The 25,086-nt window shown below is 52.0% G+C and overlaps 1 protein-coding gene across 1 annotated transcript in view; it reads left to right on the forward strand.

The window, feature by feature from the left end:
- The first annotated feature begins 18,321 nt into the window (after positions 1-18,321).
- Positions 18,322-25,086, forward strand: part of PAK5 (p21 (RAC1) activated kinase 5) — a 33,956-nt gene continuing 27,191 nt past the window's right edge. The window contains exon 1 of the mRNA XM_059468001.1: positions 18,322-18,536. Coding sequence (XP_059323984.1) covers positions 18,333-18,536 — 204 coding nt within the window. The 5' untranslated portion in view covers positions 18,322-18,332. The remainder of the gene's footprint in view (positions 18,537-25,086) is intronic.

Here is a 25,086-nt window from a genome sequence, read left to right on the forward strand (position 1 = left end):
ACAGCTCCCCAGCCACGGGCCCACAGAGGGCTGGGGCTTTTCCTTCTGCACAGATTCCCGCAGAGCTGCTCTTCCTCACAGCCTGATTCATGCCCTGGGGCTGATGGAGCTGAACTAATGATTGTAGAAGAGCTGTGTGTTTTATTGCACAGGGACCAATTTTCCCAAGCCAGAGGGCAAATCCTCCCTTCTTTACCTGTGCTCTGGTTGTGCAGCTGCTGCACATCCTCTTTGATAGTCTGAGAGCTTCAGGTTAGGGGATTCAGGGGCCCAGAGGAGCCATTTATCCTCCTTTGGAGCCCAGGAGAGCAGTGGTGTTGCTGTGCTTTGCTGCTGGCTGTGACCTCGCTGGGGGATGCACCAGGCATGAGGGGCCCTGCCCAGCAGAGCACAAGGGCAAGCGAATGGAGGAATTTTGTTTTCTTGTACATTCCTGGGTGTCTGGTCTCAAAGCTCATTAGAGAAGGGAAGCTGAGCACTTAGCTCCATCTCCATGAGCTGCTTTGGTAGTCCAGGACCCACACAAGCACGGCCAGAGGTGATGAGTGACCGAGTTAAAAGCGTTGCCTGCTCCTCCTCTCTCCCAAGCATTCCCTAGCACTAGGCTTGCTCTGATGTTCCTGGGTGTGAGATCCAACCCTCAGGACCTTCAGTGGTGCTGTCCAACCAGCCACAGGAGACCTGAGCTCTGGGATCCTGGCACTCTGCAATGAGGACATGCAGATTTCCACATCTGAACCAAGCCCATGGAGCCTGGAGCGTTGCCAGCACCACAGAGTTGCTGTTTCCATGGAGGCAGCTGGGAAAGCAGATTTTTCCTGTTAAAGGAAGGCAGAGCATGGGACAAAGCACATGTACTCTAATGTGGTGAAGTTCTTTACCAGAAAGTGAACCCCGTTAATGGCTCCTGCATAAATGAGATGTTCCTGAGGCTGTGGATGGAGATGTTGTGTTACTGATCTCATCAAGTGCTGCTTCTGTGAGAAGAGAGCGGGGTTTAAGAGCTGAGCCCAAAGGAGTTCTATGAATTTGTGAAGGGAGCTGATGGCTCTGTGTCTAATTAACTCAATTGTGAGTGATCAGGGTGCTGGGAGAAGCACAGAGGGCAGAGCCAGGAGAGCAGGCAGCAGCAGCGGCCACAGTAATTGTGCTACCTTCCCTCACTTCATGGCTGACAAGATCCTCCTCCCTGCCCTCCAGGAGCTGCTGGGCTGCCTTTCCTCGCCAGTACTGAATCAAGTCAAAGCTACTCCCTGATTGAACCGCTCCTCACCTGCCTCTCCTCCCTTGCTCAGGTCTCCATTGCATCTGTCCCCTCTAGCTCAGCCTTCCCTCCTCTAGGAGCCACTAACATGGACTTCTTGTGCTGCTCTTGTCTTCCCAGGGAAACCCAGCATGATCCCCGTGTTTGTGCCTCCTGCCCTGCCCTCCCTGCTGCTGCACTTCCCTGGCAGGGACATGGCCACGGTGCTTTGGCTGCTGGGGATGTCCCAGGGCTGGGAGCAGCCTGGGTGCAGCTGGTGACAGGGCAGGGACATGGCCATGGTGCTTTGGCTGCTGGCGATGTCCCAGCACCCTGGGGCTCCTCACTGCCCAGTGCAAGGAGCTGGGTGCTGGGGGAGCACTGACCGCAGCTCTAGGGCTGGCTCTGCAAGGGGTGCTGCTGCCTGCCCCGTGCCCCGTGCCCTGTGCCCCGTGCCCATGCCCTGTGCCCCGTGCCCCGTGCCCTGTGCCCTGTGCCCCGTGCCCGTGCCCCGTGCCCTGTGCCCCGTGCCCCGTGCCCTGTGCCCTGTGCCCATGCCCTGTGCCCCGTGCCCGTGCCCTGTGCCCCGTGCCCATGCCCTGTGCCCTGTGCCCCGTGCCCCGTGCCCTGTGCCCCGTGCCCATGCCCTGTGCCCCGTGCCCCGTGCCCTGTGCCCCGTGCCCATGCCCTGTGCCCTGTGCCCTGTGCCCATGCCCTGTGCCCCGTGCCCCGTGCCCTGTGCCCCGTGCCCCGTGCCCGTGCCCGTGCCCCGTGCCCTGTGCCCCGTGCCCCGTGCCCTGTGCCCTGTGCCCATGCCCTGTGCCCCGTGCCCGTGCCCCGTGCCCTGTGCCCCGTGCCCATGCCCTGTGCCCCGCGCCCGTGCCCCGTGCCCTGTGCCCCGTGCCCTGTGCCCCGTGCCCTGTGCCCTGTGCCCATGCCCTGTGCCCTGTGCCCCGTGCCCATGCCCTGTGCCCTGTGCCCCGTGCCCGTGCCCCGTGCCCTGTGCCCCGTGCCCCGTGCCCTGTGCCCCGTGCCCTGTGCCCCGTGCCCTGTGCCCCGTGCCCCGTGCCCTGTGCCCTGTGCCCCGTGCCCATGCCCTGTGCCCTGTGCCCCGTGCCCGTGCCCCGTGCCCTGTGCCCCGTGCCCTGTGCCCCGTGCCCCGTGCCCCGTGCCCTGTGCCCCGTGCCCATGCCCTGTGCCCCGTGCCCCGTGCCCCGTGCCCTGTGCCCCGTGCCCATGCCCTGTGCCCCGTGCCCCGTGCCCCGTGCCCTGTGCCCCGTGCCCATGCCCTGTGCCCTGTGCCCCGTGCCCATGCCCTGTGCCCCGTGCCCTGTGCCCTGTGCCCCGTGCCCATGCCCTGTGCCCTGTGCCCCGTGCCCCGTGCCCTGTGCCCTGTGCCCTGTGCCCTGTGCCCATGCCCTGTGCCCTGTGCCCCGTGCCCCGTGCCCTGTGCCCTGTGCCCTGTGCCCCGTGCCCTGTGCCCCGTGCCCTGTGCCCCGTGCCCCGTGCCCTGTGCCCTGTGCCCCGTGCCCATGCCCTGTGCCCCGTGCCCTGTGCCCCGTGCCCCGTGCCCTGTGCCCCGTGCCCATGCCCTGTGCCCTGTGCCCCGTGCCCCGTGCCCTGTGCCCATGCCCTGTGCCCCGTGCCCATGCCCTGTGCCCCGCGCCCGTGCCCCGTGCCCTGTGCCCCGTGCCCTGTGCCCCGTGCCCCGTGCCCTGTGCCCTGTGCCCCGTGCCCATGCCCTGTGCCCCGCGCCCGTGCCCCGTGCCCATGCCCTGTGCCCCGTGCCCCGTGCCCCGTGCCCCGTGCCCATGCCCTGTGCCCCGCGCCCGTGCCCCGTGCCCATGCCCTGTGCCCTGTGCCCTGTGCCCCGTGCCCTGTGCCCCGTGCCCCGTGCCCATGCCCTGTGCCCCGTGCCCCGTGCCCCGTGCCCTGTGCCCCGTGCCCATGCCCTGTGCCCTGTGCCCCGTGCCCATGCCCTGTGCCCTGTGCCCTGTGCCCTGTGCCCTGTGCCCTGTGCCCATGCCCCGTGCCCATGCCCTGTGCCCTGTGCCCTGTGCCCCGTGCCCTGTGCCCCGTGCCCCGTGCCCATGCCCTGTGCCCCGTGCCCCGTGCCCCGTGCCCTGTGCCCCGTGCCCATGCCCTGTGCCCTGTGCCCCGTGCCCATGCCCTGTGCCCTGTGCCCTGTGCCCTGTGCCCTGTGCCCTGTGCCCATGCCCCGTGCCCATGCCCTGTGCCCTGTGCCCCGTGCCCTGTGCCCCGTGCCCCGTGCCCTGTGCCCCGTGCCCTGTGCCCCGTGCCCCGTGCCCTGTGCCCTGTGCCCCGTGCCCATGCCCTGTGCCCCGTGCCCTGTGCCCTGTGCCCCGTGCCCCGTGCCCTGTGCGCCGTGCCCCGTGCCCTGGCTCAGCAGGATGGCAGGTTGGACATCAGAAGGGCTCTCACAAAGAGCGGGCACACACAGAGCGGATGCAGCACCGAGGAGGAGGAGGAGGAGGAGGAGGGGGCAGGGAGGGAAGCAGATGGGCAGCACAGCGTGGGGCTTGCCTGGCCTTTGCTGCTTTGCTGTGGGAAGCTCAGAAAGGACTTGCGGTAGGAGCAAAGAAAGAGGGGAAAATGTCCATCTTCAATATCCACAAGAGAAGAGGAAACAAATGTATTGACCTAAATGACCAGTGGTGACTCAGAAGCTTGAGGGAAATAGATGTAAATAGTGGGGAATGGAAATATATGGGAAATACATGTAAATAGTGCCATTAACAGCTTGAGGGCTGGGGGCAGCTGCTGACTTCTGAAGGAAAATGCAAAATAATGGAAATGGTTTCTTTGAGGGTCCACTCTCTTCTGCCCTCTGTTCTTCCCCACAGAGACTCATTGCAAATGAGACTTGTAAGTTAAAACACTAACTTCTACCAAAACCAATCCAGGCACTGCTGCCTTCCTTGGAGGAGAGTGTTTCATAAAGCTAATTTGGAGAGTAATTTGGTCTGAATCATCTCCATGTGATGCATCCATATGAAATGCAGACTGATTGCAATTTCTGCCTGTGTTTCTCCCAGCTAAAAGCAAGCTGACCTGCAGGTTTTTGTTTTGGTGCATCTATAGGAAAATTTTGCTTTGCTGTCCTATTGTAATTTTTTCCCTTATTCCAGATTTTTTAAAATAAACAGAAGGGATTAACTGGAGTGGAAGGCTTAATTGACCTCTTTCAAACAAATCTCCTCCCTAGAGAAGCTTGAATTAAACCCCCACTTACGTTCCCGCAATTTAACTGACTGGTGATATCTCATCTGTAAAGCAATGTACTCTGAATAAGCCTTAATGTCTTAGACTTTCAAAAGCTGATTTTATAGAGATACAGAATGTGTAACACTTGTCCTAAAACCTGCCACGTTAATAATTTATTAATAGTCTATTCTGGTTGTGTCTTTTATGTTTGTATTTGCTTTTTACTCTGTCCTTGCCACCATAGTTTATATAAATTTCTTCCCTAATCCTTGCAACGCCCATGTTTGCCTGTGTACTGCCTTGCCATGTATTTATTGATTTCGGTTCATGATTACATTAAGGAAAATCCTTTTATCTGCTCCCACGAGGAGTTTCCTGTTGAGGACAGTTCTTATGTGCTGTATTATTGTGCAGCAAGCCTTGTGAGTCAGAGAGGAGAGTGGGATGCATTTGGTTGGATGAGCCGAGGTGGCAGTGTAGCAGGGACAGAGTTGGCAGTGGAGATGGGTTTGAGATGAAGAGTGGAAGGTTATTTTGCGTAAGGTGAGGAAGGGGTGGTGTGGAAGGACAGGCAGGAGCTGATGGAATGAGTCCTCTGGGAGCCAGCCCCAGCTCAGCACACGGAGCAGAGGCACAGCTGAACAGAGCCCGAGAGAAATGGAAGATATGGAAGGTCTGCAGGGAGTCCTGGCTCTGCTTGGGCCAGGGAAATGGAGAAGGAAGCTACTACTGAGTTCCCTTGGAGCTGTTCAGATTGAAGCATGCCTTTAGCCGGGAGGAAAAAACCCTGCAGTTCCTCCTCCCCGTCCACAATTGCCTTGCTCTGATTATTGCCAAGTGTGGAAGCCTTGCCTTGCACAAGTGATGGATGCCAGCAGCACTGCAAACTGTCATTGGAGGGGGAAAAGAGAAAAAAGTCTTTCCCTATGTTTGCTGGAGCAGAGCTCAGTGGAGCATTTCAGATGCTCGTGCTCAGATTGTTGTCCTTCTCCTTTGCCTTTTCCTGTGCATTACAAAACCACCTATTAATAGGCTGGTAGGCGAGCAGTGATTTTGCATGTTAAGCAGTGTGATTGCCTCATGCCATTGGGATTGTGCTCTCTCAGAGTTGGACAGCTGAAAAATACATATATTGCTAATTCAATTAGACTTTATTTACAAATATTGGCTCAGAGGGTTTCCAAGTCAGAAACTTTGATTTCTTTTCCTTTTCTGATGAGCATAAGCCTTGCTGGATTCAAACCAGAGAATGTGAAGCTCAGTCTTTTTCCAGCTTTACAAAATCTTGGCTTAGAAAATAACGATGAAGGGGAACTTTGGTTTCCATTGGGAATGGGAGATGGTGGCAGCAAAGGAAGGGGAGAGAAGTGGCATCTCCTCTGGTGGCTATTCCTGGGGTCAGAGTTCTCTCCTGAAGCCAACAGCAGTTGCACCAGGACCCAAATGATGCTCCAGAAAGCCCAAGGCTGAGATGAGCCAGCTCTGCAGTGGGGAAAAGAGAGATGAGCTTTGAATTTTGGGGAGGTATGAAACACACGGGTACCCAGCTGTGCTCTGGGGGTGGTTTGGGATCCAGGTGCTCAGGAGTGAGATCTGCCCTCACCAGGCTGTGAGGGACACTTAGGACAGAGCTCTCAGAATTCTGGATTTCCTCTGAGATTTGAAACTCCTTTGCAGTAAGTCAAACCCTGTGAAAGAGGTGTCACAGCACCCTAGTAAATATACATGGGGTTTTTCATTTCCCTGTAGATAGCCAGCTGCAGATTTGGTATTCTGGAAACCGAATCCATACCCTGGATGAGCTGATGTTTGAAATGGTACCATGGCAGTGTAATGCATGGTGGCTCCAGTGCAGATCAGCTTTTCCCTGCTAGGGAGGGAGAAGGAGCTCACATGGCCCTGGCACTGATTTATTCACGTCACATCTCTGGTGTGGGTGAGCTGAGCCCTCAGCTTTTGGCATCCTGAGCTTGGTTACTTGCAAGGACATGCCACAGGTAAGAAACACAGGGGGACAAGATGATGTTATTTCCATTTAAAACACTCAGCCTGAGTGATAGGAGGAGAAAGAATGGTTATAATAACACAGCTGATTGCTGTCAGAGTACTGAAAGGGAGTTTTATTGGAAAAGGCATTATACAGCCCACTGTGCTTTGCATAATCATTTTAAAAGCGGTTCAGGACATGTTCCTGCCTTCATCCTGGAGAAGGCAGGAATAATTCAGAGAGCCAGGGCTGTCAGTGTGGCTGAGCTCGAGGCTGGGCACAGTCACACCAGGCTGGGGGCACAGGGTGCAGGGGTGCAGAGACTGAGTTACAGGAACAGAGCACAGGAAGATGCTCTGGTCATCCTCTTGTGGTGTCTCGGACAGTTTGAGTCTTGTGCCTGTCCTAAAGTCACCTTTCTGAAACCTTCCTGTTGCCTCATGAGGCAAACAGTCACCTCAGATGCCCACCTGGAGCACACACAGTTTTCAGGTCAGCTGAAACAGAACATTCCAGGGTATTTATTGAGTCTTGTGTCCAAAACTTGAGAAAATGGACATTTTTGAGGGGTTAACTATATCTCTAATAGCTTTTGAGTTTCGTGTGATTCCCTGCTTAAGTGCATGAGGGAAACTGTGAGAATTAAATGAGAGATTTTGTAGGACAGCATATTTCATTAGAACAGAAACTATAATTTTTTTTTTTTCTGCTAAGCAAATATTTCCTTTAGGACCCAAGCTCCTTCTGCACATGTAATTTCCCTGTCAGCCAGTGACTCTGCAGGCCCTTTTCCCCAAGTCCCGACTCTGGCCCTGTCACTTGACATGTTCCCTTAATGCATTTTTTGCAGTCACTTTCCTGGCTCATCTTTTGATTTCCCAGTTGTATCAGCAGCTTTGTTGGAGTCATTCCCTAACGAAGTGGGGAATGAATGAATTAATGACTCTCCCTGCCTCTGGAAACAGCAGTGAATGCAGCCAGAGTCAGCATGCAGAGATGTCCTTCTCTGGTAATTATTATCTTCTAATTGGTGGTGAGTTTTTGATGCTGAGCCCTGAAGAAGGACCTGCAATCTCAGATGTAAATATGCTAAATTTAAACACAGACACATGTATTTAACTATAAACAGAGGGTTGGGGTCTGATGGGTCCCTGGCACCATTTCAGCAGGCAGGAGGGGAGCCTGGGGGCTCTGTGAGCCGCTGATTGCTGAGATGGTGGCCAAGTTCTCCACTCTGCATGGCCTCAGCATCTCCCCTCAGTGGTGAATGAGATGTATCAGGCAGTGCTTGGGGAGGGTGGAGGATGGAGGACGCTGCCTGCTTCTGTCCCAGGCTCCTTGTCAGGATGGTGCTTTCCCAGCCAGAGCCTGGAGAGCTCTGTGAGATCACTCAGTGCAGGCTGGGAGGGGTGATGCCCTGCTGTTCCACAGAAGTGTTTCTTCTGGGAGACAAGTGGCTTTGTAACCTAATTGTCTGCAAGTGTGGGAGCTGCATCAGCTCATCCACGCAGTCACATGGCAGCTTCTCCTGGTGCTTCCAGAGCAAAATTCCTGGGAGTCATCCTAGCTGCTCACTTAGCTGGCAAAACATTTCCCTTGTTGGTTTTCTGCTGAGAGGCTGGAAGGGTCCTTTTGGACCATTTCAGAGGGAACCTCTCATCCTGGAGAGGGCCTGGAGAGGATGGCTGGGCCCAGAAAAATGCAGTGATTCACGTGTGTGCATCCTGGCTCAGAAGGAAGGGGTAGGAGCCGCCTCCTGCAGCAGCACCACTCTTGGAAGGTGGCACTGGTGGCATCTGAGATGCTGTAACTCAAAACCTTCTGCAGTCAAAAACCATTGCTGTTGTTGGTATTGAAAAGGTGGGAAACAATAAAAACCTACAGTAGCGTTCTTCTTGCTGGATTTGCACTGAAATAAAAACATGTGGGCTCTTTCATTCAGTTCACTGTAGCTCTTGTTTGCTTCTCTGTGTCTGGTGTGAAAACTTTGCTATCAGCTTCAGAGAGAAGGCATGAAGGGAAGGGCAGACCCAGCATCTCCAAACTGCTGTCTGAGGTGGCGGAACACAAACTCTGCATGGCTCGGCTGCTTGGCTCTGAAGTAAAATCAGTGTTGAGGAATTCCTCAGATGCAATTATTGATCACTGGGGATTATCCAGGGGGAGGAGGACAGAGCTTTATAAACATTCCATGTTCTGTGTAAAGAGCTTATGGTAACCTTTCTGAAGAAGGCGACAAACAGTGAGCTCTGGAAACCCTTCAAGGGATCAGTTCTCATTTTTAATGTGGAAACAGAGTATGGCCTGACAGCAGCTCAGTAGGTAATAGGATAAGAATTGACTTTCAGACCAGCTTTCCAGCACAATGCATAGTGGAACAAAAAAAAAAAAAAAAAAGACAAGGAAATATGTAAGGAATAAAAATTTAAGGTAGACTCTCCACATCTGTGATGTATTGTAGACTGTGGAAATATTTTCCCTTCAGTTACAGCAATGCAGAGTAAAGCCAGATAGAAGGGTCGGGAGCCTGCAGTGATAACAACAGGCATGATTTCCATCCTGCAGGCACTCACTGTGGATACATTTATCTATAGATCTGTTTGTTTGCATTTTAAAGGGCTTTTGACATACCAAATAAAACTGACTTTGCACCATTTCTTGGCAACGCAGGTCAGATCCTGTGTTTCATCCTAAAGATATTCTTATGAGAGGCTTGCCATTAATGATGAATGAATAACGAAGCATCTGTTGCTGTTGATCATTCATTGGAAAGCAACCTTTTCTACAAATGTTTTGGTAATAGAGCAGTTCCTCAGAGCCAGCACAGCCTGTACTGTTTGAGAAGTAAAATAGGAAATGCAGTGAATGATTTTGTAGGAAGATGAAGTGAATGCAAACATAGCAGTGAGGAGCTGTAGCAGGAGGTGAAATCCAGAGCCCCAGTGTCATTGCCTTGCTCCAGTGGTGTATGGTGCTGTCACAGGCATTGTCCTCTCCTGTCCCATCTCACCTGTCCCTGTGACACCTCTGAGGGCTGTAAAATCATCTCTGTTCATGGATGCATCCAGCTCTGGATCCAGCCAGCTCAAGGTCAGCTGGTTTCTAAACCTAGGAACCATTTAGCCTCCTTTTTTTCCAAGCAAAAGCTGTCTTCTTCTATTGATAGATACAGAATTTCATATCCTTGCTGTCCTTCTCCTACAGTTACCCCAGCCTAGGAATGTCCATTTTTACTGATGCTTAGGATTACAGTTTCACTGTCCTTGTTCTGATATTTCCTGCAGGTTTGTGTCAGCCATCTGCTCACTCTTCTCTGCTCATATATCATCCCTTTCATTCTTGACAGTATTTCCTTCCCTGAGTATTTTTTTCTAATTGAAAACATACAAATAGAGTACCTGCATCCTTTAATATAGAACAGTGTAGAACTGTCTTAAAATAGTGCTAATATCAGCTCAGAAAAAAATAATTTAAGGCTGAAGTTCCAGCAGTAACTTGAGACTCAGGGTGCCTTGTTTAATGGGTGCCTTATTTAATCCCCTCTCCCTGTGGATGTCCAGCATTTCTACAAAGTTAATACCATTAATTATCTCAAGCTGAGCACCCAGAGGACTGTTTGCTTCTGCAAATCTGAATATTTTCACTTGCTAGGGATAGAAGTCGTTTGAGTTACCTCCAGGGGTTTGGGGGCTGAGGGGGGGTTTCCTCTTTAATCTGCCCGGAGCTGTTGCAGACTAATTCCCTGCACAAACCCTGTCTCCACGTTGCTATTTATGTGTGCATGTGTATGAGATAATAGAGAGTGACTGACTACAATATATGCATTTAAGCTACTCAGCTGAAAATTACTGAGCATTAAAATCCCCTGGGAATCACAGGACTGCTAAATTAGGAGAGCACATGTCAGTCAGTGTGTGGAAATGAGTCTCCTACAAGAGTAGCTTTCAGTAAGAAGAATGAGCATTGTTCCTTGGAGTGCATCAATCCCAGTTTGGCCACTCTGTACCAGCTTTTACTATTTCTCTGCAAGCATACATGGGCTTTTGTTATTATTTTTCCCTGGCTTTTGTTCCACTGTGCGTTTCTATTAGCTGTGTCTCATGGGCCCGCTATCAAGGGACACACTGCTGTGCTGTGCCAAATGAAGGCATTTCCAGCCATAAACAAGGTATTGTGGATTGAAAAGAGCCATGGACAGTGACAGGTCCTGGACTCTTTGTAATTGTTTAAATGTGCTTTGTTGTACTGAGCAGTGACATAGAAACTCTGAGAAACTGGCTGGTTTGACCTGAGGCAGAAATGAGCAGAATGCTGCAGGGTAAATGAGGGGCTTTGGCAAAGAGGCATTTCTGTTGGTCTGGCCCATCAGTACATCTCTTTCCATGATTGAGGCATGTATTTTAATAGTGCTTAAACAACTTAGAGGTCTGTCCCATCTCCAAAAAATACCAGACACCCTGAAAATCCATGATAGAAAGTTGAATCCTATTGATCACCAAGCTTTTAATTCTGAAACTCACAGGGCATGCACTGAAAATGATACTTCTGTACTTTCATTGGACTGAAAGAATAGTCTGGAAAAACGAAGTGGTCGTGGTGGTTAATTTCTGTCAGTACATTATTTGTGTGCAGAACAGCTTAGCAGAATGGCAAAAGACTCCAAATGGGAGCTGACTTGGTTTGTTCAGGATTTGTAGGTCCTTTTTGTTGCTGCCAGAGGGGCAGTGTGTAAAATCATCATTAGCAGAATGTGTGGGAACACTTTCCAAGGTGTTACTGTATTGTTCCCGAACTGAGATGCTCAGATCATAATGAGGAGCAGAGGGATGAGCAGGGATCACGGGAGATGGGGTCCCTCATTAGGCAGGTGAACCAACCCAGCATTCACCTGCACCTTGTCCATTCCTGTGGCAAAACAGAAAAACCTTGTGTCTGAGGCAGTAATGAGCTCTGCCTCTCGCAGCAACTTCATAAATAAACACCAGACATGACCACAGGCCCACCTGCCTCTGCCTTGAGGCGCTCCCTGCTCCTGGGGTCAATCCCATTTGTTTCCATCCTGTCCATCCAGTGACACTCTGGGAGATAGGAAAGTATTTAGGAATATTAAATGTGGAAAGTCAAACAGGATTTCTCCTTTTGTCACAGTAGTGAGTCAAACCTGACCTGAAACCAGTGTGGTTTTTAAGAGTCTTTCCATGAACTTTATTGTCTTCTTATTCAGTTCACTCTGCTTTTCCAGGTGTAGCTTCTGGTTTTATCTCCTGAAAAATAGGGTAGTGCTCTCTGTATTTTCAGTTAAAAACAGAGATAAATTCTTCTTAAAAACCTAAGCCTCCAGTCAGGGGCATGCTTCTTTTTTTTTTGCAAAAGAAGTGTGTGCTCTGATTGCAGCCAGCAGCAGAGGGTCCATACCAAGAAGCTCAGAACCATCCTTAGACAGAAAGGAAACACAAAGCTATTGTTCCTTATTAAAGAAAAAAAAAAAAACCAAACAAATTTCCTCATTTTTAACAGTTTTGTTAAATATAGTAAATATATGAAATGTACATTAGGTGTGTAGATGCACAGATATGTGCTGGTCTCCTTGCACTTGCCTGAGGAGCAGGAGCTCACAGCAGCGTGAGCAAAGGAGAGGCAGCATCGTTTCCACCTCTCCCTCCCTCCCAGACGTCTCTCAGGGGCTGTGCTGCCTTCAGCCCATCCCACACCCACACATCTCTCTCCTGGAGATGGAGTCTCAGCCCAGCTCACACTGTCTGCAGCCCTGGCTCTGCAGGCTGCCTGGGCGCGGTAATTGAATTTGTGCCTCGCAATTCATGCTCCCTCATTTAGGATCAAGTATGGGGAAAGGTTACAATTAATCTGAGTGGGGAACAGAGCCACCAGAGCTAATGATGTGTTACTGCTCTGGAGGGGAATAATTGGGGTCCTTGTGGCACAGAAAACTATTATTAGTAAGTAAAAAGTATCAAAAGAAAGCAACCTGCACCCATCTCCCCATGCACAATTTTGCAATCTGTGTCTCTGTCAGGTTTCCTAAAAATGAAGCGCTTTATTAATGCTCCTGCCTGTGAGCAGGTTTTTTGGCTGTGCCTTTGCACAGGACCTTTTCACAGCCCTGGCTGCTCCCCCCTTGGGGCTCACAGAGGATGCTCAGCATGCACAAAGGCAATATTTGTATGTTAATAGCATGGCCATCCACGAGGGAAAAGGGCTCTGCTGCTGCTTGCTCAGCTGAGGAACCGCAGGGAATCCCTGCAGAAAATGCAGGCTCCCAGGCTTAATGCAGTGTGCACTGGCTAATTGAAAATGAGCTAATTGCTGCTTGTGAAGGCAAACATGAGGCTGGGCTGGGCAGGCAGGAGCACAGAGCCCCTCCTGAGGGGGACTGTGCTGCAGAGCAGTGAGGTGTGTGTAGGAAACCCCTGCAGGCTGCCAGGGTGCCCCAGGGTCACAGGGAGCACTCAGGGCTCCTGGGGTCCGTGGGACACGGAGCTTACACAGCTACAGTGCAGAGTCATTGAAACTTCCATTGCAAAGTGAAAATTCCCATCTCACTTCATTATTCCGGGTACTGACTTGTGTTTTTATGTGTGGCAGAACATCACAGACCTTTGCTCAGGGTTAGCTGGGGACATGGGGGATGGCAAGGGCCGTTGTCGCTGCTTAAGGGATACCCTTGGAACACTGGCAGTTTTCAAGATTACAAGACATGAAAGGTATTTCCAACTTCTGTAGTTTTTTTTAAAAGAGCAGCTACTTGGAGGGGGAGCAAAATTTGGCTCTGACTTTTTTATTGGGAACAGAAAATGGGGCAGAGCTAAACAGAGTTCTCTCTTACTTTGTAGCTGACTGAGTTACTCTTAGGATATGATAAAAGATACAGAATACCATTAACATTAGGATGAAGTAATTCTTTTTTTAATTTTATTCCTGCTGCCTTGGATCTAACTTGCTGCAAATGCAAACATTTGTTCTTTGAGGGCAGTAACATAGATCTGGACTTTCGGCTTTTCAGCTCATCAGTCTTGGAGTGTGCTGTGGTCTCACATACAGGAGAGGGACAGCTCCTGGAAACCCCAGGATGGGGCAAAATTCTGAATGTGAGCAAACCTGTGAGCTCTGTGTGAGCTGGCAGGGTTCAGCCTTTTGTGGGAAATCCTGTGCTGAGCCCAGCCCACCCTGGCAGAGCCTGGATGGGCACCCAGGGCAGCACTGCCCCCCTCCTGCTCCACTGTGGGCTCCTGGCTGGGAACAGCCTTCAGCTGGGCCTGGGGGGCAGCACAGTGAGTGCAGGAGCTGACACGGGATTTATTTATCATTTGGGGGTCCACATCTCACACCTTGCACGGGCATCATCTCGGGAAATGCCCTCAGTGGGGCTCTGGTCTGTAGCTGAGGTGTGGAGCAGCCTGGGAGCCCCTGGCTCTGTGGTGTCAGTGAATTACGGCTGTGCACAGAGAGCAGGGCAGTGAGAGGAGCCAGTCTGGCTGTGCTGATGGCCATGGAGTTGGGTTTGTTGGGCACCACAGAAACAGCACTAAGGGCAGTGGCAGCGATGGCTCCTGAGCCCCCTCTGAGCCCCTGGTGCCCGCAGCAGCCCCTGGAGCTGTGGCACAGCTGCTCAGCAGGGCTGGCACTGCTCCTTCCTGGGCACAGACACAGTAATGCAAGTGCTGCAGTTATGGAAGGCTTTGGGTAACAATGCCCAGAGCACAGCTCACACGTGTCTCCTGCTGTCCCTGCCCTTCCCCATCCCCTGGTGGTGTACCTGGGACCAGCCCTGCTGTGGGTGACCCAGGAGAGGTTCTGAGTGCTCATCAGGTGCTTCAGTAGTCATATTTTGGGCAGTCACAAAGAAGCCTCATTGTGACCACCCAGTACTGCGTTTTCCTCTGGTGAGTGTTCTGTCCCTGTTTTCCCATCATGGCTGTGGTTCAGGAGCTCTGCCATCCCTAACTCTTGTCCCACGGCTGGTCTGTGGGCTGAGGAGCCCTGGGCATGGCAGCCTGGAGCAGAACAGGCTCAGCAGACTGGTTAGGTGTCCTGCTGTCCTGCTCCTGAGCTCACTGTCTGCTGCACTGAAGGGCTGCCTCCTGCAGGCCCCACAGGTACAAACACAGAGTCCATGTGCTGCACCAGTTCAGCACTGGGGTGAGAGGGGACAGACACAGACTCCATGTGCTGCATCACTTCAGCACTGGGGTGAGTGAGAGGGGACAGACACAGAGTCCATGTGCTGCACCAGTTCAGCACCAGGGTGAGTGAGAGGGGACAGACACAGAGTCCATGTGCTGCACCAGTTCAGCACTGGGGTGAGAGGGGGCAAACACAGAATCCATGTGCTGCAGCAGTTCAGCACTGGGGTGAGAGGGGACAGACACAGAATCCATGTGCTGCACCAGTTCAGCACTGGGGTGAGAGGGGACAGACACAGACTCCATGTGCTGCACCAGTTCAGCACTGGGGTGAGAGGGGACAGACACAGACTCCATGTGCTGCAGCAGTTCAGCACTGGGGTGAGTGAGAGGGGACAAACACAGAGTCCATGTGCTGCATCACTTCAGCACTGGGGTGAGTGAGAGGGGACAGACACAGAGTCCATGTGCTGCACCAGTTCAGCACCAGGGTGAGTGAGAGGGGACAGACACAGAGTCCATGTGCTGCAGCAGTTCAGCACTGGGGTGAGTGAGAGGGACAAACACAGAGTCCATGTGCTGCAGCAGTTCAGCACCAGGGTGAGTGAGAGGGGACAGACACAGAGTCCATGTGCTGCACCAGTTCAGCACTGGGGTGAGTGAGAGGGGACAGACACAGAGTCCATGTGCTGCAGCAGTTCAGCACTGGGGTGAGAGGGGGCAAACACAGAGTCCATGTGCTGCATCACTTCAGCACTGGGGTGAGTGAGAGGGGACAGACACAGAGTCCATGTGCTGCATCACTTCAGCACTGGGGTGAGTGAGAGGGGGCAAACACAGAATCCATGTGCTGCAGCAGTTCAGCACTGGGGTGAGTGAGAGGGGGCAAACACAGAATCCATGTGCTGCAGCAGTTCAGCACTGGGGTGAGTGAGAGGGACAGACACAGAATCCATGTGCTGCAGCAGTTCAGCACTGGGGTGAGTGAGAGGGACAGACACAGAATCCATGTGCTGCAGCAGTTCAGCACTGGGGTGAGTGAGAGGGGGCAAACACAGAATCCATGTGCTGCAGCAGTTCAGCACTGGGGTGAGTGAGAGGGACAGACACAGAATCCATGTGCTGCAGCAGTTCAGCACTGGGGTGAGTGAGAGGGGACAAACACAGAATCCATGTGCTGCATCACTTCAGCACCACAGTGAGTGCAGGATTCCTGCAGAGCTGTCCCAGGGAAGCACTGCAGGGGTGGCTCCTGCTTCCCCCAAAGCCAAGCCCAGTGCCATCAGCAGTGCCCCCCCAGTGTCACCTCGTGCCAGGTGCCACTGGAGCAGCCAGGCTGTCCCTTGGCAAGGAGAGCACAGACATGCTGCCTGTGCTCATGCCACCAAAATAGCACACATGGCAGGTACGGTGCCTCTCATTTCCTCTCCTCTGTGGGGTGGGCACGGGAGGAGCTGCACAGAGAGCTGGCACTTGCTGAGGGCCCTGGCACAGGCAGGGCCCCGTTGGAAGCTGTCAGGAGGAATTAAGTGCAGGGTGAGTGCTCTGCGTGGGGGTGGCTCAGGGGCAGCTCTTAGAGCTGTCCTGCTCCCTCCCTCCTCCCTGGGCCTCTCAGCAAGGCTGCCCTCCTCTCTGGGGGTGTTTTCCCAAGTAATCCCATTAGGAAATTAGGGGTTCTTAGTAACTGTGAGAGGATTGCTGGTTTGTGTGAATGGGAGGGTGCCTGAATGAATGTCATACATTTTGTGCTCTTGATATGAATTTCAGAAGTTTTCTGCCACACACACATTATCCAGCATCCTGGAAAGCTCTGTCATTCCTCTTCAAAGCACTTGGGTTATTCCTAAAATGGCTTTAGATGTCTTGGAGAGCATGGAGTCACTTACCAGGGATGTTTAGAACAGGCAGCACCATTTCCATTCCTTAGGAGCAATGAGGGGAAATGAGGCTCCCTCGTGACTGCTGTGTGTGTTATATTCTTTGAGGGGACTGTGCTGAGGGAGGCTGGCTGGGCTTTGCAGTGAAGTGGAGGTGACTGCTGGCTGATGTCTTGGTGAGTGAAAGTGCTGCTCATTTTCAAAAGCAGTGTGCACTGTGCCACTGATGGGCTTTTGGTTACCCAGTGGTGTTTGGAGCTCAGGAGGACTTGAAGCAGCTGCCTTGGGATGCAAGTCCTGTGGGAAACGCTGGCATTGATCAGAGGAAAGAACACATGTCGAGAGCTGATGGTGTAAAATGTTCCTCCAATAGTGTCCTGGATCCCTGTCCCTGGGGCACGTGGGATCGATGCAGGGCCATGGACCTGCACTGCTGGGGCACTGCCTGGCTGGGGCTGCTGCTGGCTGAGCTGGAAAGGGCTCACATGGGCAGTCTCTGGGCAGAGAGCACCACCCTGGCTTTGGAAGTGTGGCTGTGAGTGCCACACGGTACCCACGTGCACCAAAGGGAAACAAAACAATTGCGATGCTGGGAAAGCAAAAAAGGCACATCTCAAAGTGATTGTATTACAATGTCATCACTTTGATATGTGTCTTTTTGGAGGTTCTGGGAGAGGAAGGTGAGGAAGATACCCAAGTGGACAGAGCTGGAGAGAGACTGTCACAAGAGAGGAGACTTTGGGGAGTTCAGAGTAGGGCAGAAAGCCAGAGAGAAGTGTGTGGAAGATCAGACCTGTGAAGAGAGGCCAAGTCTGCTCTGTCTAAAAGAAATATGCTCAAAGGAGACAATCACCTACAAATACACAGGGAGACTCAGAATGCAGCCAGCAATCAATTTTCGAATAATGGACTTGATCTTTAGATAAACTAGTAAAAGGCAGTGGAATAAATGTCTGATTTATCACTGCATCCTTCCTTAGCTGCAGCAGCAACACGACCGTATTTTCTTCTCCTTGCTTCCCCTCTCCACGTCCTGAACAAAGTCAGGGAAGCACCTTTAGAGCTGTGATAGAAGGGCAGCCTCCTCACCCTGCTGCTGCTTCACACAGATGCTGCTCGAGTGCTGGGCCAGCCCTGCTGGAAATGCCCAGAGAGCAGGGTGGAGGAGAAAGCAGGCAGAGAGCTTTTCCAGCACAGGACATGTGTCACTGACAGGCCACAGGGCCCCTGTGTGTTCCCTGGGAGCAGGAATTTATCCCTGCCTTGCACTCAGATTTCTGGAGCCCTCCAGACAGTCAGCCCTGGACTTGCCTCAGTAGCACTGTGAGGCTGCTCTGCATTTCAGGGTGGGACCCACCAGCCCAAGGGTTGCTGCAGCTGGGCAGGGTATGGGCTATCTCCTGTGCCAGGGGGGTGGGCAAGTGCCTTATCCCTGTCAGGGCTGCAGAGCTGTGCCTGCATTTGCTCCCCCTCGTGTCAGGGCACAGCTCACCCCTTACCCAGGGCTGTCCCTGGAGCAGGGCCGTCCCTGCTGCTGGCGCTGCTCCCAGCCTGGAGCTCCCATGGGCTGCAACCTGCAGCACCACAGAGAGAGGAGCACAAAGGGGCACCTGGGGCTTGCTTTCCTGGGAATTCCCTTGTTTCATGAGGCATTCTGAACAGGTTCATTTGTTAAAATCTTCTCCCAGAAAGAGGTCAGGGGAGCGCTTGCCTCACACAGATCTGAGCGTGTGCAGGGAAGTTCATGGGGTAGCTGGCTAATGGCGTCTACTGAAATTCCCTGTGAAGCGGAGACAGTGGCTGAGGGATACAGCAGAGTGTAAACATGTGGCCTTTTCCTTTCTGCAGATCTTTCCACCATGTTTGGGAAAAAGAAGAAGAGGCTGGAAATCTCCGGCCCCTCCAACTTCGAGCACCGGGTGCACACCGGCTTCGACCACCGCGAGCAGAAGTTCACGGGGCTGCCCCAGCAGTGGCACAGCCTGCTGGCAGACACAGCCAACAGGCCCAAGCCCATGGTGGATCCCTCATGCATCACCCCCATCCAGCTGGCTCCTATGAAGGTACTGCAGCCCTCAGCCTGTCTGTCACTGCCCTGGAGTGACTTCCCCAAGGAAGCAGGGCCAGCACGAGTGGGCTCAGCATGGCACTGTCCAGGGGGCCGGCATGGCTGGGAGCGAGCTGCACATGCAAACATCTAGCAGCAAAAAGCAATTGTGTGTGTATAAAATTGGTGGGAGTGTCTCTGAAGAGCCTGAGTCACAGGCCTGGCAGGGCTGAGCCTTGGCACTGCCGGGCTGCAGAGGAAACTGCCCCAGGTCCCAGGGGAGGCCCCAATGCTGCTCCTCTGCAGCACACAGCTCCTTGGTAATTAATTCAGCAACAGGGCTTCAGGCAAAGGCAGGCTGGAGCCAGGGAGAGAGGGAAATGTACACCAGAGGAGGGAAATTAAATGGCCTGTTCAGCTGGGCAAGGAGCTCAGGGAGGGACTGACTGCGCCCACCAGTGGGGTGGGACATGCTGGGGATGGGACAGTGACACAGCCCAGGTCATGGCCTGCGGCTCAGGCTGCACACCTGGGAGGAACACTTGGCTTAGAGGGTACAGCAGCACTGGGCAGGGAGCCAGCAGGATTCCAGGCTCAGGATTCTGACTAATTGGCCCTGATTGTGCAGTGTCTCTGGGACTGCTCATCCTGACATGCAGGTGAATCACACCTGTGAGATGCTGATCCCAGACCCTGCCAGCCATGCACCTTTCCCTGCCATGCAGCTGCAGAATCAATTTAGGATTTCATTTTCATGAGGATTTTCCTGCAGCAAGGGAAAATCAGATAATCCTGAGAGCATGGACCCTGTAGTTACATTTGCTAAGTGCTCTTTGCTAAATTTGCATTCACTGCCTGCTCAGGAAGGGCACTCATCACCTGCTGATCAGGGCTGCTGGCTGCTGCTGCAGGACAATGGGGAAAAAATCAAGCTCTTCTCTCTTTTTCTTTGCTGTAATAAAATATCTTGCTGATAATGGTGGCCCAGAATAATGAGGAAAAAGGTAGGTAATCTTCTTCCTGCTGCTGTAGGAGAGCAACTTTGTTCCACAGCTCTTCTTAACACCAGAAATATCTCTGGATGTTTGGAATGAATACATGAAGATGTTTTAAAATGGGGGGGAGAAAAAAGAAGTTTATTATCTTCCAGAAATACCCTCTCTTTCCTACAGTTCTGGAGCTATAAATCCCTAAGCTTAAAAAGTATAAAATTGCATTACTTTTCTCAGCACTATAAAGATCATATGACTCTGGGCCTTGGCCTGCAAAGGTGGTTCATGTCCCACTGAAATAACATATGTGAGGGACCAAGCCCCAGATGGGAAATTGCCACGTTTGGAAGTACAGAAAATCACTGTTGGTTCTTTCCAAGAAACTGTAAATTCTTGCTCTTCTGCCTGTGTGTCGGGGCTCTGCATATGAGTAATTGAAATGGGCCTCCATAACAGAGCTACAAAGTTTTAATAGCAGCTAAGAGGCATTGAATATCACCTGAACATTGGCTTTTAACTCTATTGCAAGATACCAGCTTAATGTATATTTGTTAAGAGTTAGCATGCTTTGTTTTGATACAGCTTAACTTAGAAGCTGAGTTGCAATCACTTTAAGAGTATTTAATGTTGCTAAACTGGTTCAGCATAAGCATTTAATTTAGAGAAATTTTTAATGTGTGCACTTGCACCAGTACATATAGTGTTTTAAGGGTATTTGGCACTCCTAACTTCACTGAGAGCTGTAGGTTTAAAATGCACTTGCAGTTCATGAAGATAGGAAGCAAAGGTTCTGAGATGTCAGTGCTGTTTAGAGCTGCTCTCTGTTCCACACAGCAGCTGACAGCTCAGTTGGTGCAGTGACGTGGGGCAGAGAAGATGCACAGCTGTGCCCTGAGCCACAGAGCTGAGTCAGGCTGGGCCGTTTGACCAGAGTTAGCTCATGCTGTGGTTTCAGTCCTGCAGCAGCTCTGGAACCCTGCTGCCAGTGCTCCTGAGTTCCTTTGCCGTGCAATTCCTTCGGTACTGACAGTGTGTGTGCTGTGAGGCAGGAGTGTTCCTCCCAGTGGTGCTGCTGGGTGGCTGAGGAGTGGCACAGATCAGAGCCAGACTTGCACAGCCCAGTCCTGCTTCTGGGACAGAGCTGGTGCTGGCTTCCTTGGGGCTTCACCAGAGCTGAGGCGCAGCAAGGGAAAGGCTTTCCCTGCAGCTCTCTCAGTTAGGGCTGTTTGCTTGTCTGCCAGCCTGCAGAGCAGATCTGAGCGTGCACAGAGTCTGCCTTGCGGTGAAACCAGCACATGATAAATACTGTCCCTGCTGCATCTCTCCCAGACATCCTGGGGCATGTCAGCCCTGGGGGATGTCACCCCTGCCTCTGTCTGAAAGGCTCCTGGAGCTCTGGCACACGTGTGGCAGCTGCTTCTCGTGGAATGTCAGCCTTTGAATGCCATCCTGAGCTGCCTGTACAGAGTCATTCATTTCAAAACCAACCAGAGACAATAATGGGATTCCCCTTCTCAGTGTGGCTGACCCAGATACCAGCAGAGCATTGTGTATTTCAGGTGCAAGCACAAGTATAGCGCAGCAGAAAACTTCATGACAAGTGGAACAGCAGTGATCTTGATAGGTTTGTGGGGTAGAGACAAGGAGGGGGTGAAAAAAGGCTCATTTTCCACTGAAAACATCCCTGCATGAAAAATGTGAGCAGTCTGTGTCTGCCTGTACTTCAGACAGGCTTCTCAAAGGCTGCCATGCTGTTGCCAGGGCTCTTGGTCCCCTTGCCTCAGTGCTCTGTAGTTACTCCATGTGTACTGGAGCTCCTGCTTTGCTGTTTGTTCTCAGCACACAACATGCTTGCCTTATCTTTGCCTTTGTGCTGCACAGAAGCTCCAGTCTGGTACCACCCTTTGATTTTTGGGAACTTCAGAATCAATAACCAAGCAAATGCATCTTCACTCCATCCAAAATACCAGGAAAACAGACATCAGAACCTTTATTCTAGGGATTTCTGCCAGGAGAGCTCCTCATTGCCGGTGTAAAGATGCTCCATTAACACTCTTCAATGCCTGCTGCTGTCAGTGGGAGCAGGGAGGCACTGAAGACTTGTTAAAATCCCTTCCCATGTTTGCTGGTGCAGGGAACAGCTGAGCATCCTCACTTCTGTCAAGTTACTACAGGGAAAAATGCCATTTGTTCCTGAAGAAGTACCATACTGGGGTTATCCTTTAGTTCTCTGTGCTGCTCCCTGTGTCAGGCCTCCAGTGCTGTTTTTGTGGGTGCCTTGGGTAGTTTCATCCATGCTCACCTTCAGCAAGACCAGGGTTCCCAACCTGAGAGTGACAGTGCTGAGTTTGTCCTTGAGAAAGGAGGGAGGCAGCTGTCAGTGTTTGGCTGGCTAAACATGTAAGGACTTCCAGAAAACTGGATTCTGCCTGCTGGGGCCTCCTCATGACCTTCTCCTTCCTCTGCAGTGAATCTGCAGTGGGGGACTGACCTCAGGGCTGCCAGCTTCTCTCCCAGCCTTCCATCCTCATATCTCACAGCTCTGCTCTGTAGGATTTGTCTTGAAACTTTAGCTTTTCTCACTTTTGCCTCAATCCTTGACCCCAATCCTGGTGAGTCAGCTTTAATTTTTTAAACTTTTCAAAGTTTCTACTGGTGCATTTCAACCTGTCTCCAGCAAAGAGAAAGAAAAATAAGAAAATGAGTAATTGGTTGTGGCCCTTCCAATAGCTTTGACATGAAAATCAAAGCTTTTGTTCACTCTGCATGAAGACAGAAGGAAAAAAGGCAATTACTTCTCTTCCCCGTCCTGTTTGGCCTCTCACATTTTCCCAACACTGACATTCAAGCCTCGTTTAAGGTGCCATTTTTGTCCTACATTTACATGTCCTTGCTTAGATGGAGGATACTGTGCACAGTGGTGCTGAGTGGCCAAGGACCTCAGAGAGGAGGTGAGTGAGGGTCCTTGTGTGGGCTTGAGCAGCCAGAAACGTCCAGATTTCATTGGAAACCCCCGTGTGGAACTGCACAGGGGAAATGCCTGGCCAGGAGCAGGGGGATTTAGGAATACAGAGCTGTTCAGGGGCATAGGAGCAGATGGGCAAAGCAGCGTTGTCTGACCTCTCTTCTCAGCCTCCCAAATTCTGATTTCTCCCTGACAGCTCGTGCCAGGACAGGACCTGGAGGGCTGCTGACATCTCGTGGGCCTTCCCTGTAAGCACAGCCTGCAAGTCCCTGGGCTCTTAATGCAGGTTCTGCATGGCAGCTCAGTGCTGCCTCAGCTGTGGACGGCTGAGGGGCTGTTCCCAGCAGGGCAAGGAACATGTGCTGCGTGCAGGGAACGTGTTCTTAGAGCAAGGAACATCTTCTGCCATGGAGCAGGGCACACAGCACCTCTGCTGCAGGAGCATGCTGTGCCATGGAGCAGGGCACACAGCACCTCTGCTGCAGGAGCATGCTGTGCCATGGAGCAGGGCACACAGCACCTCTGCTGCAGGAGCATGCTGTGCCATGGAGCAGGGCACACAGCACCTCTGGGTGCAGGAGCATGCTGTGCCATGGAGCAGGGCACACAGCACCTCTGCTGCAGGAGCATGCTGTGCCATGGAGCAGGGCACACAGCACCTCTGCTGCAGGAGCATGCTGTGCCATGGAGCAGGGCTGAGCAGGGCACACAGCACCTCTGCTGCAGGAGCATGCTGTGCCATGGAGCAGGGCACACAGCACCTCTGCTGCAGGAGCATGCTGTGCCATGGAGCAGGGCACACAGCACCTCTGCTGCAGGAGCATGCTGTGCCATGGAGCAGGGCACACAGCACCTCTGCTGCAGGAGCATGCTGTGCCATGGAGCAGGGCTGAGCAGCTGGGCAGGGGCAGCAGCCAGGGGGGACTGTGGGATCTCAGCCTTTGGAAAGGAGAGGGCAACATTTAGTGGCCAAAGCCCTTCAGCCTGGTCAGATTTTAATGCCAGCCCTGCTCTGGAGACAGGAGGCCCTTCCAGCCACAGCTCTTCTCTGTTATCTCTATCTGCCAGTGGTTGTTGTCAGATTTGCAATTGGCCTGTAAGACAGCCCCAGTTCCCATTCATTTTGGTCACTGACCGGGAGTGCATTTGCTGCTGTGTGCTCCTGGAAGGAAATGCTGCCACACGTTTAAATGGAAGCTTTTCTGCCAAAGGGATCATGCCTCACCTGTGAGAGCCATTTGTTTTACTGCGTCTGTGAGTGACAGTGCTGCTGCAGTTATGCCTGTTCCCCCCAGATACAATGCACATGTGCCATCTAGTGTCCGTGGCTGACTCACTGTGACAAGAGCCCAGCTGACAGCTTTGTGTAATCTTGCAGGAATTTAATCACTGCACAAATAGAAATGAGCCACAGGTATGAATCAGTGCAAGCACACAGCTCAGAAGTTCTTAAGAATTTTATCACTGGATTAATATGTTCTGTGTGTTCTACATTGTACAGAGGAAACTTTTGGGTTTATTGCTGATTGTCTGATTTCAGAAAATTATATGTTTTATGTAGGTCCTTTAGAATAACACTTCTGTTGCCTGTGGAGTTGATTTCAACAATAGAGTCAGTATTTAAAAGTCATCTGGAAAATGCCCTCAATAGCAGGCTTTAAATTGGGCAGGAGGCTGGACTGAGTGATTGTTGTAGCTCCCTTCCAGCTGAAACAGTCTATCCCATCCCATCCCAAAGGGAACACCTCTCCCTGGGATGCTTTAACTGATCCATTCTCAGTTCTTCCTTACAGTTTTGAGTTTCTGGTACTCTGAACAGCAGAGTTCCTGATCAGCAGCTCTTTCATTTTCTCACAGTTGTCTTCCTTGCTGTTGAAACATTTCATCCAGCCTGGTTTGGACATTGTTTTTCCAGAGCCTCATTTGGAGAATCAAAACCAGCATCATTATCATTTCAGACTGACCCAAAACACAGGATATTCCTCAGTGTTTCAGTTCAGCTGATGTGCCAGAAAGTGAATTATTCACATCCCTTTTTTGGCCAAGATGTCCTTGATGGCAGCCCCCACGTTCAGGCAGGTACATTTGTCTGGACTGTGCACACCAGCACCAGGGTGTACAAGCAGGACCTGGCCATCCTAGAGAATCACTGAGGCTGCCAGTAAAAATCCTCTCCTGGAGCACAGAGTAAATGCTGTAAGTGTGATACTAGTGTTGGAGGAATCTTGCAAGGGGAGCTTTAGTCCTGTTAGTGAAGCCCACGTGGGTGAGCAGAACTTTGCAGTTCGCAGAGACTGAAAGTGAACTTGGAGCTCACAGTCTGCAGCTGCTGAAGCACAGCGGCCTCCAGAGCTCAAACCCATGGTAACCTACAGGTCTGCACAGGAAGGGCCAGACCCTGGTGCCAGCATTTCAGAAACTGAGTCTGGTCTCCTCTGGGAGTACCAGGCTGGGAATACTCTCCAGGTAGCACTTTGTAACCTGAAACAAGCCAGGAATGAGATCCTGACCAAGGACACTCATAATCAGGTTCTGTTTTTAACCTGGAAGCTGGTCCCTGAAGACAAATCTATGGCACACTGTTCCAGTAACTGCTGGCTGGCTTGGCT

The sequence above is a fragment of the Ammospiza nelsoni genome, chromosome 3, assembly GCF_027579445.1.
Source record: "Ammospiza nelsoni isolate bAmmNel1 chromosome 3, bAmmNel1.pri, whole genome shotgun sequence".
Classification (NCBI taxonomy): domain Eukaryota; kingdom Metazoa; phylum Chordata; class Aves; order Passeriformes; family Passerellidae; genus Ammospiza; species Ammospiza nelsoni.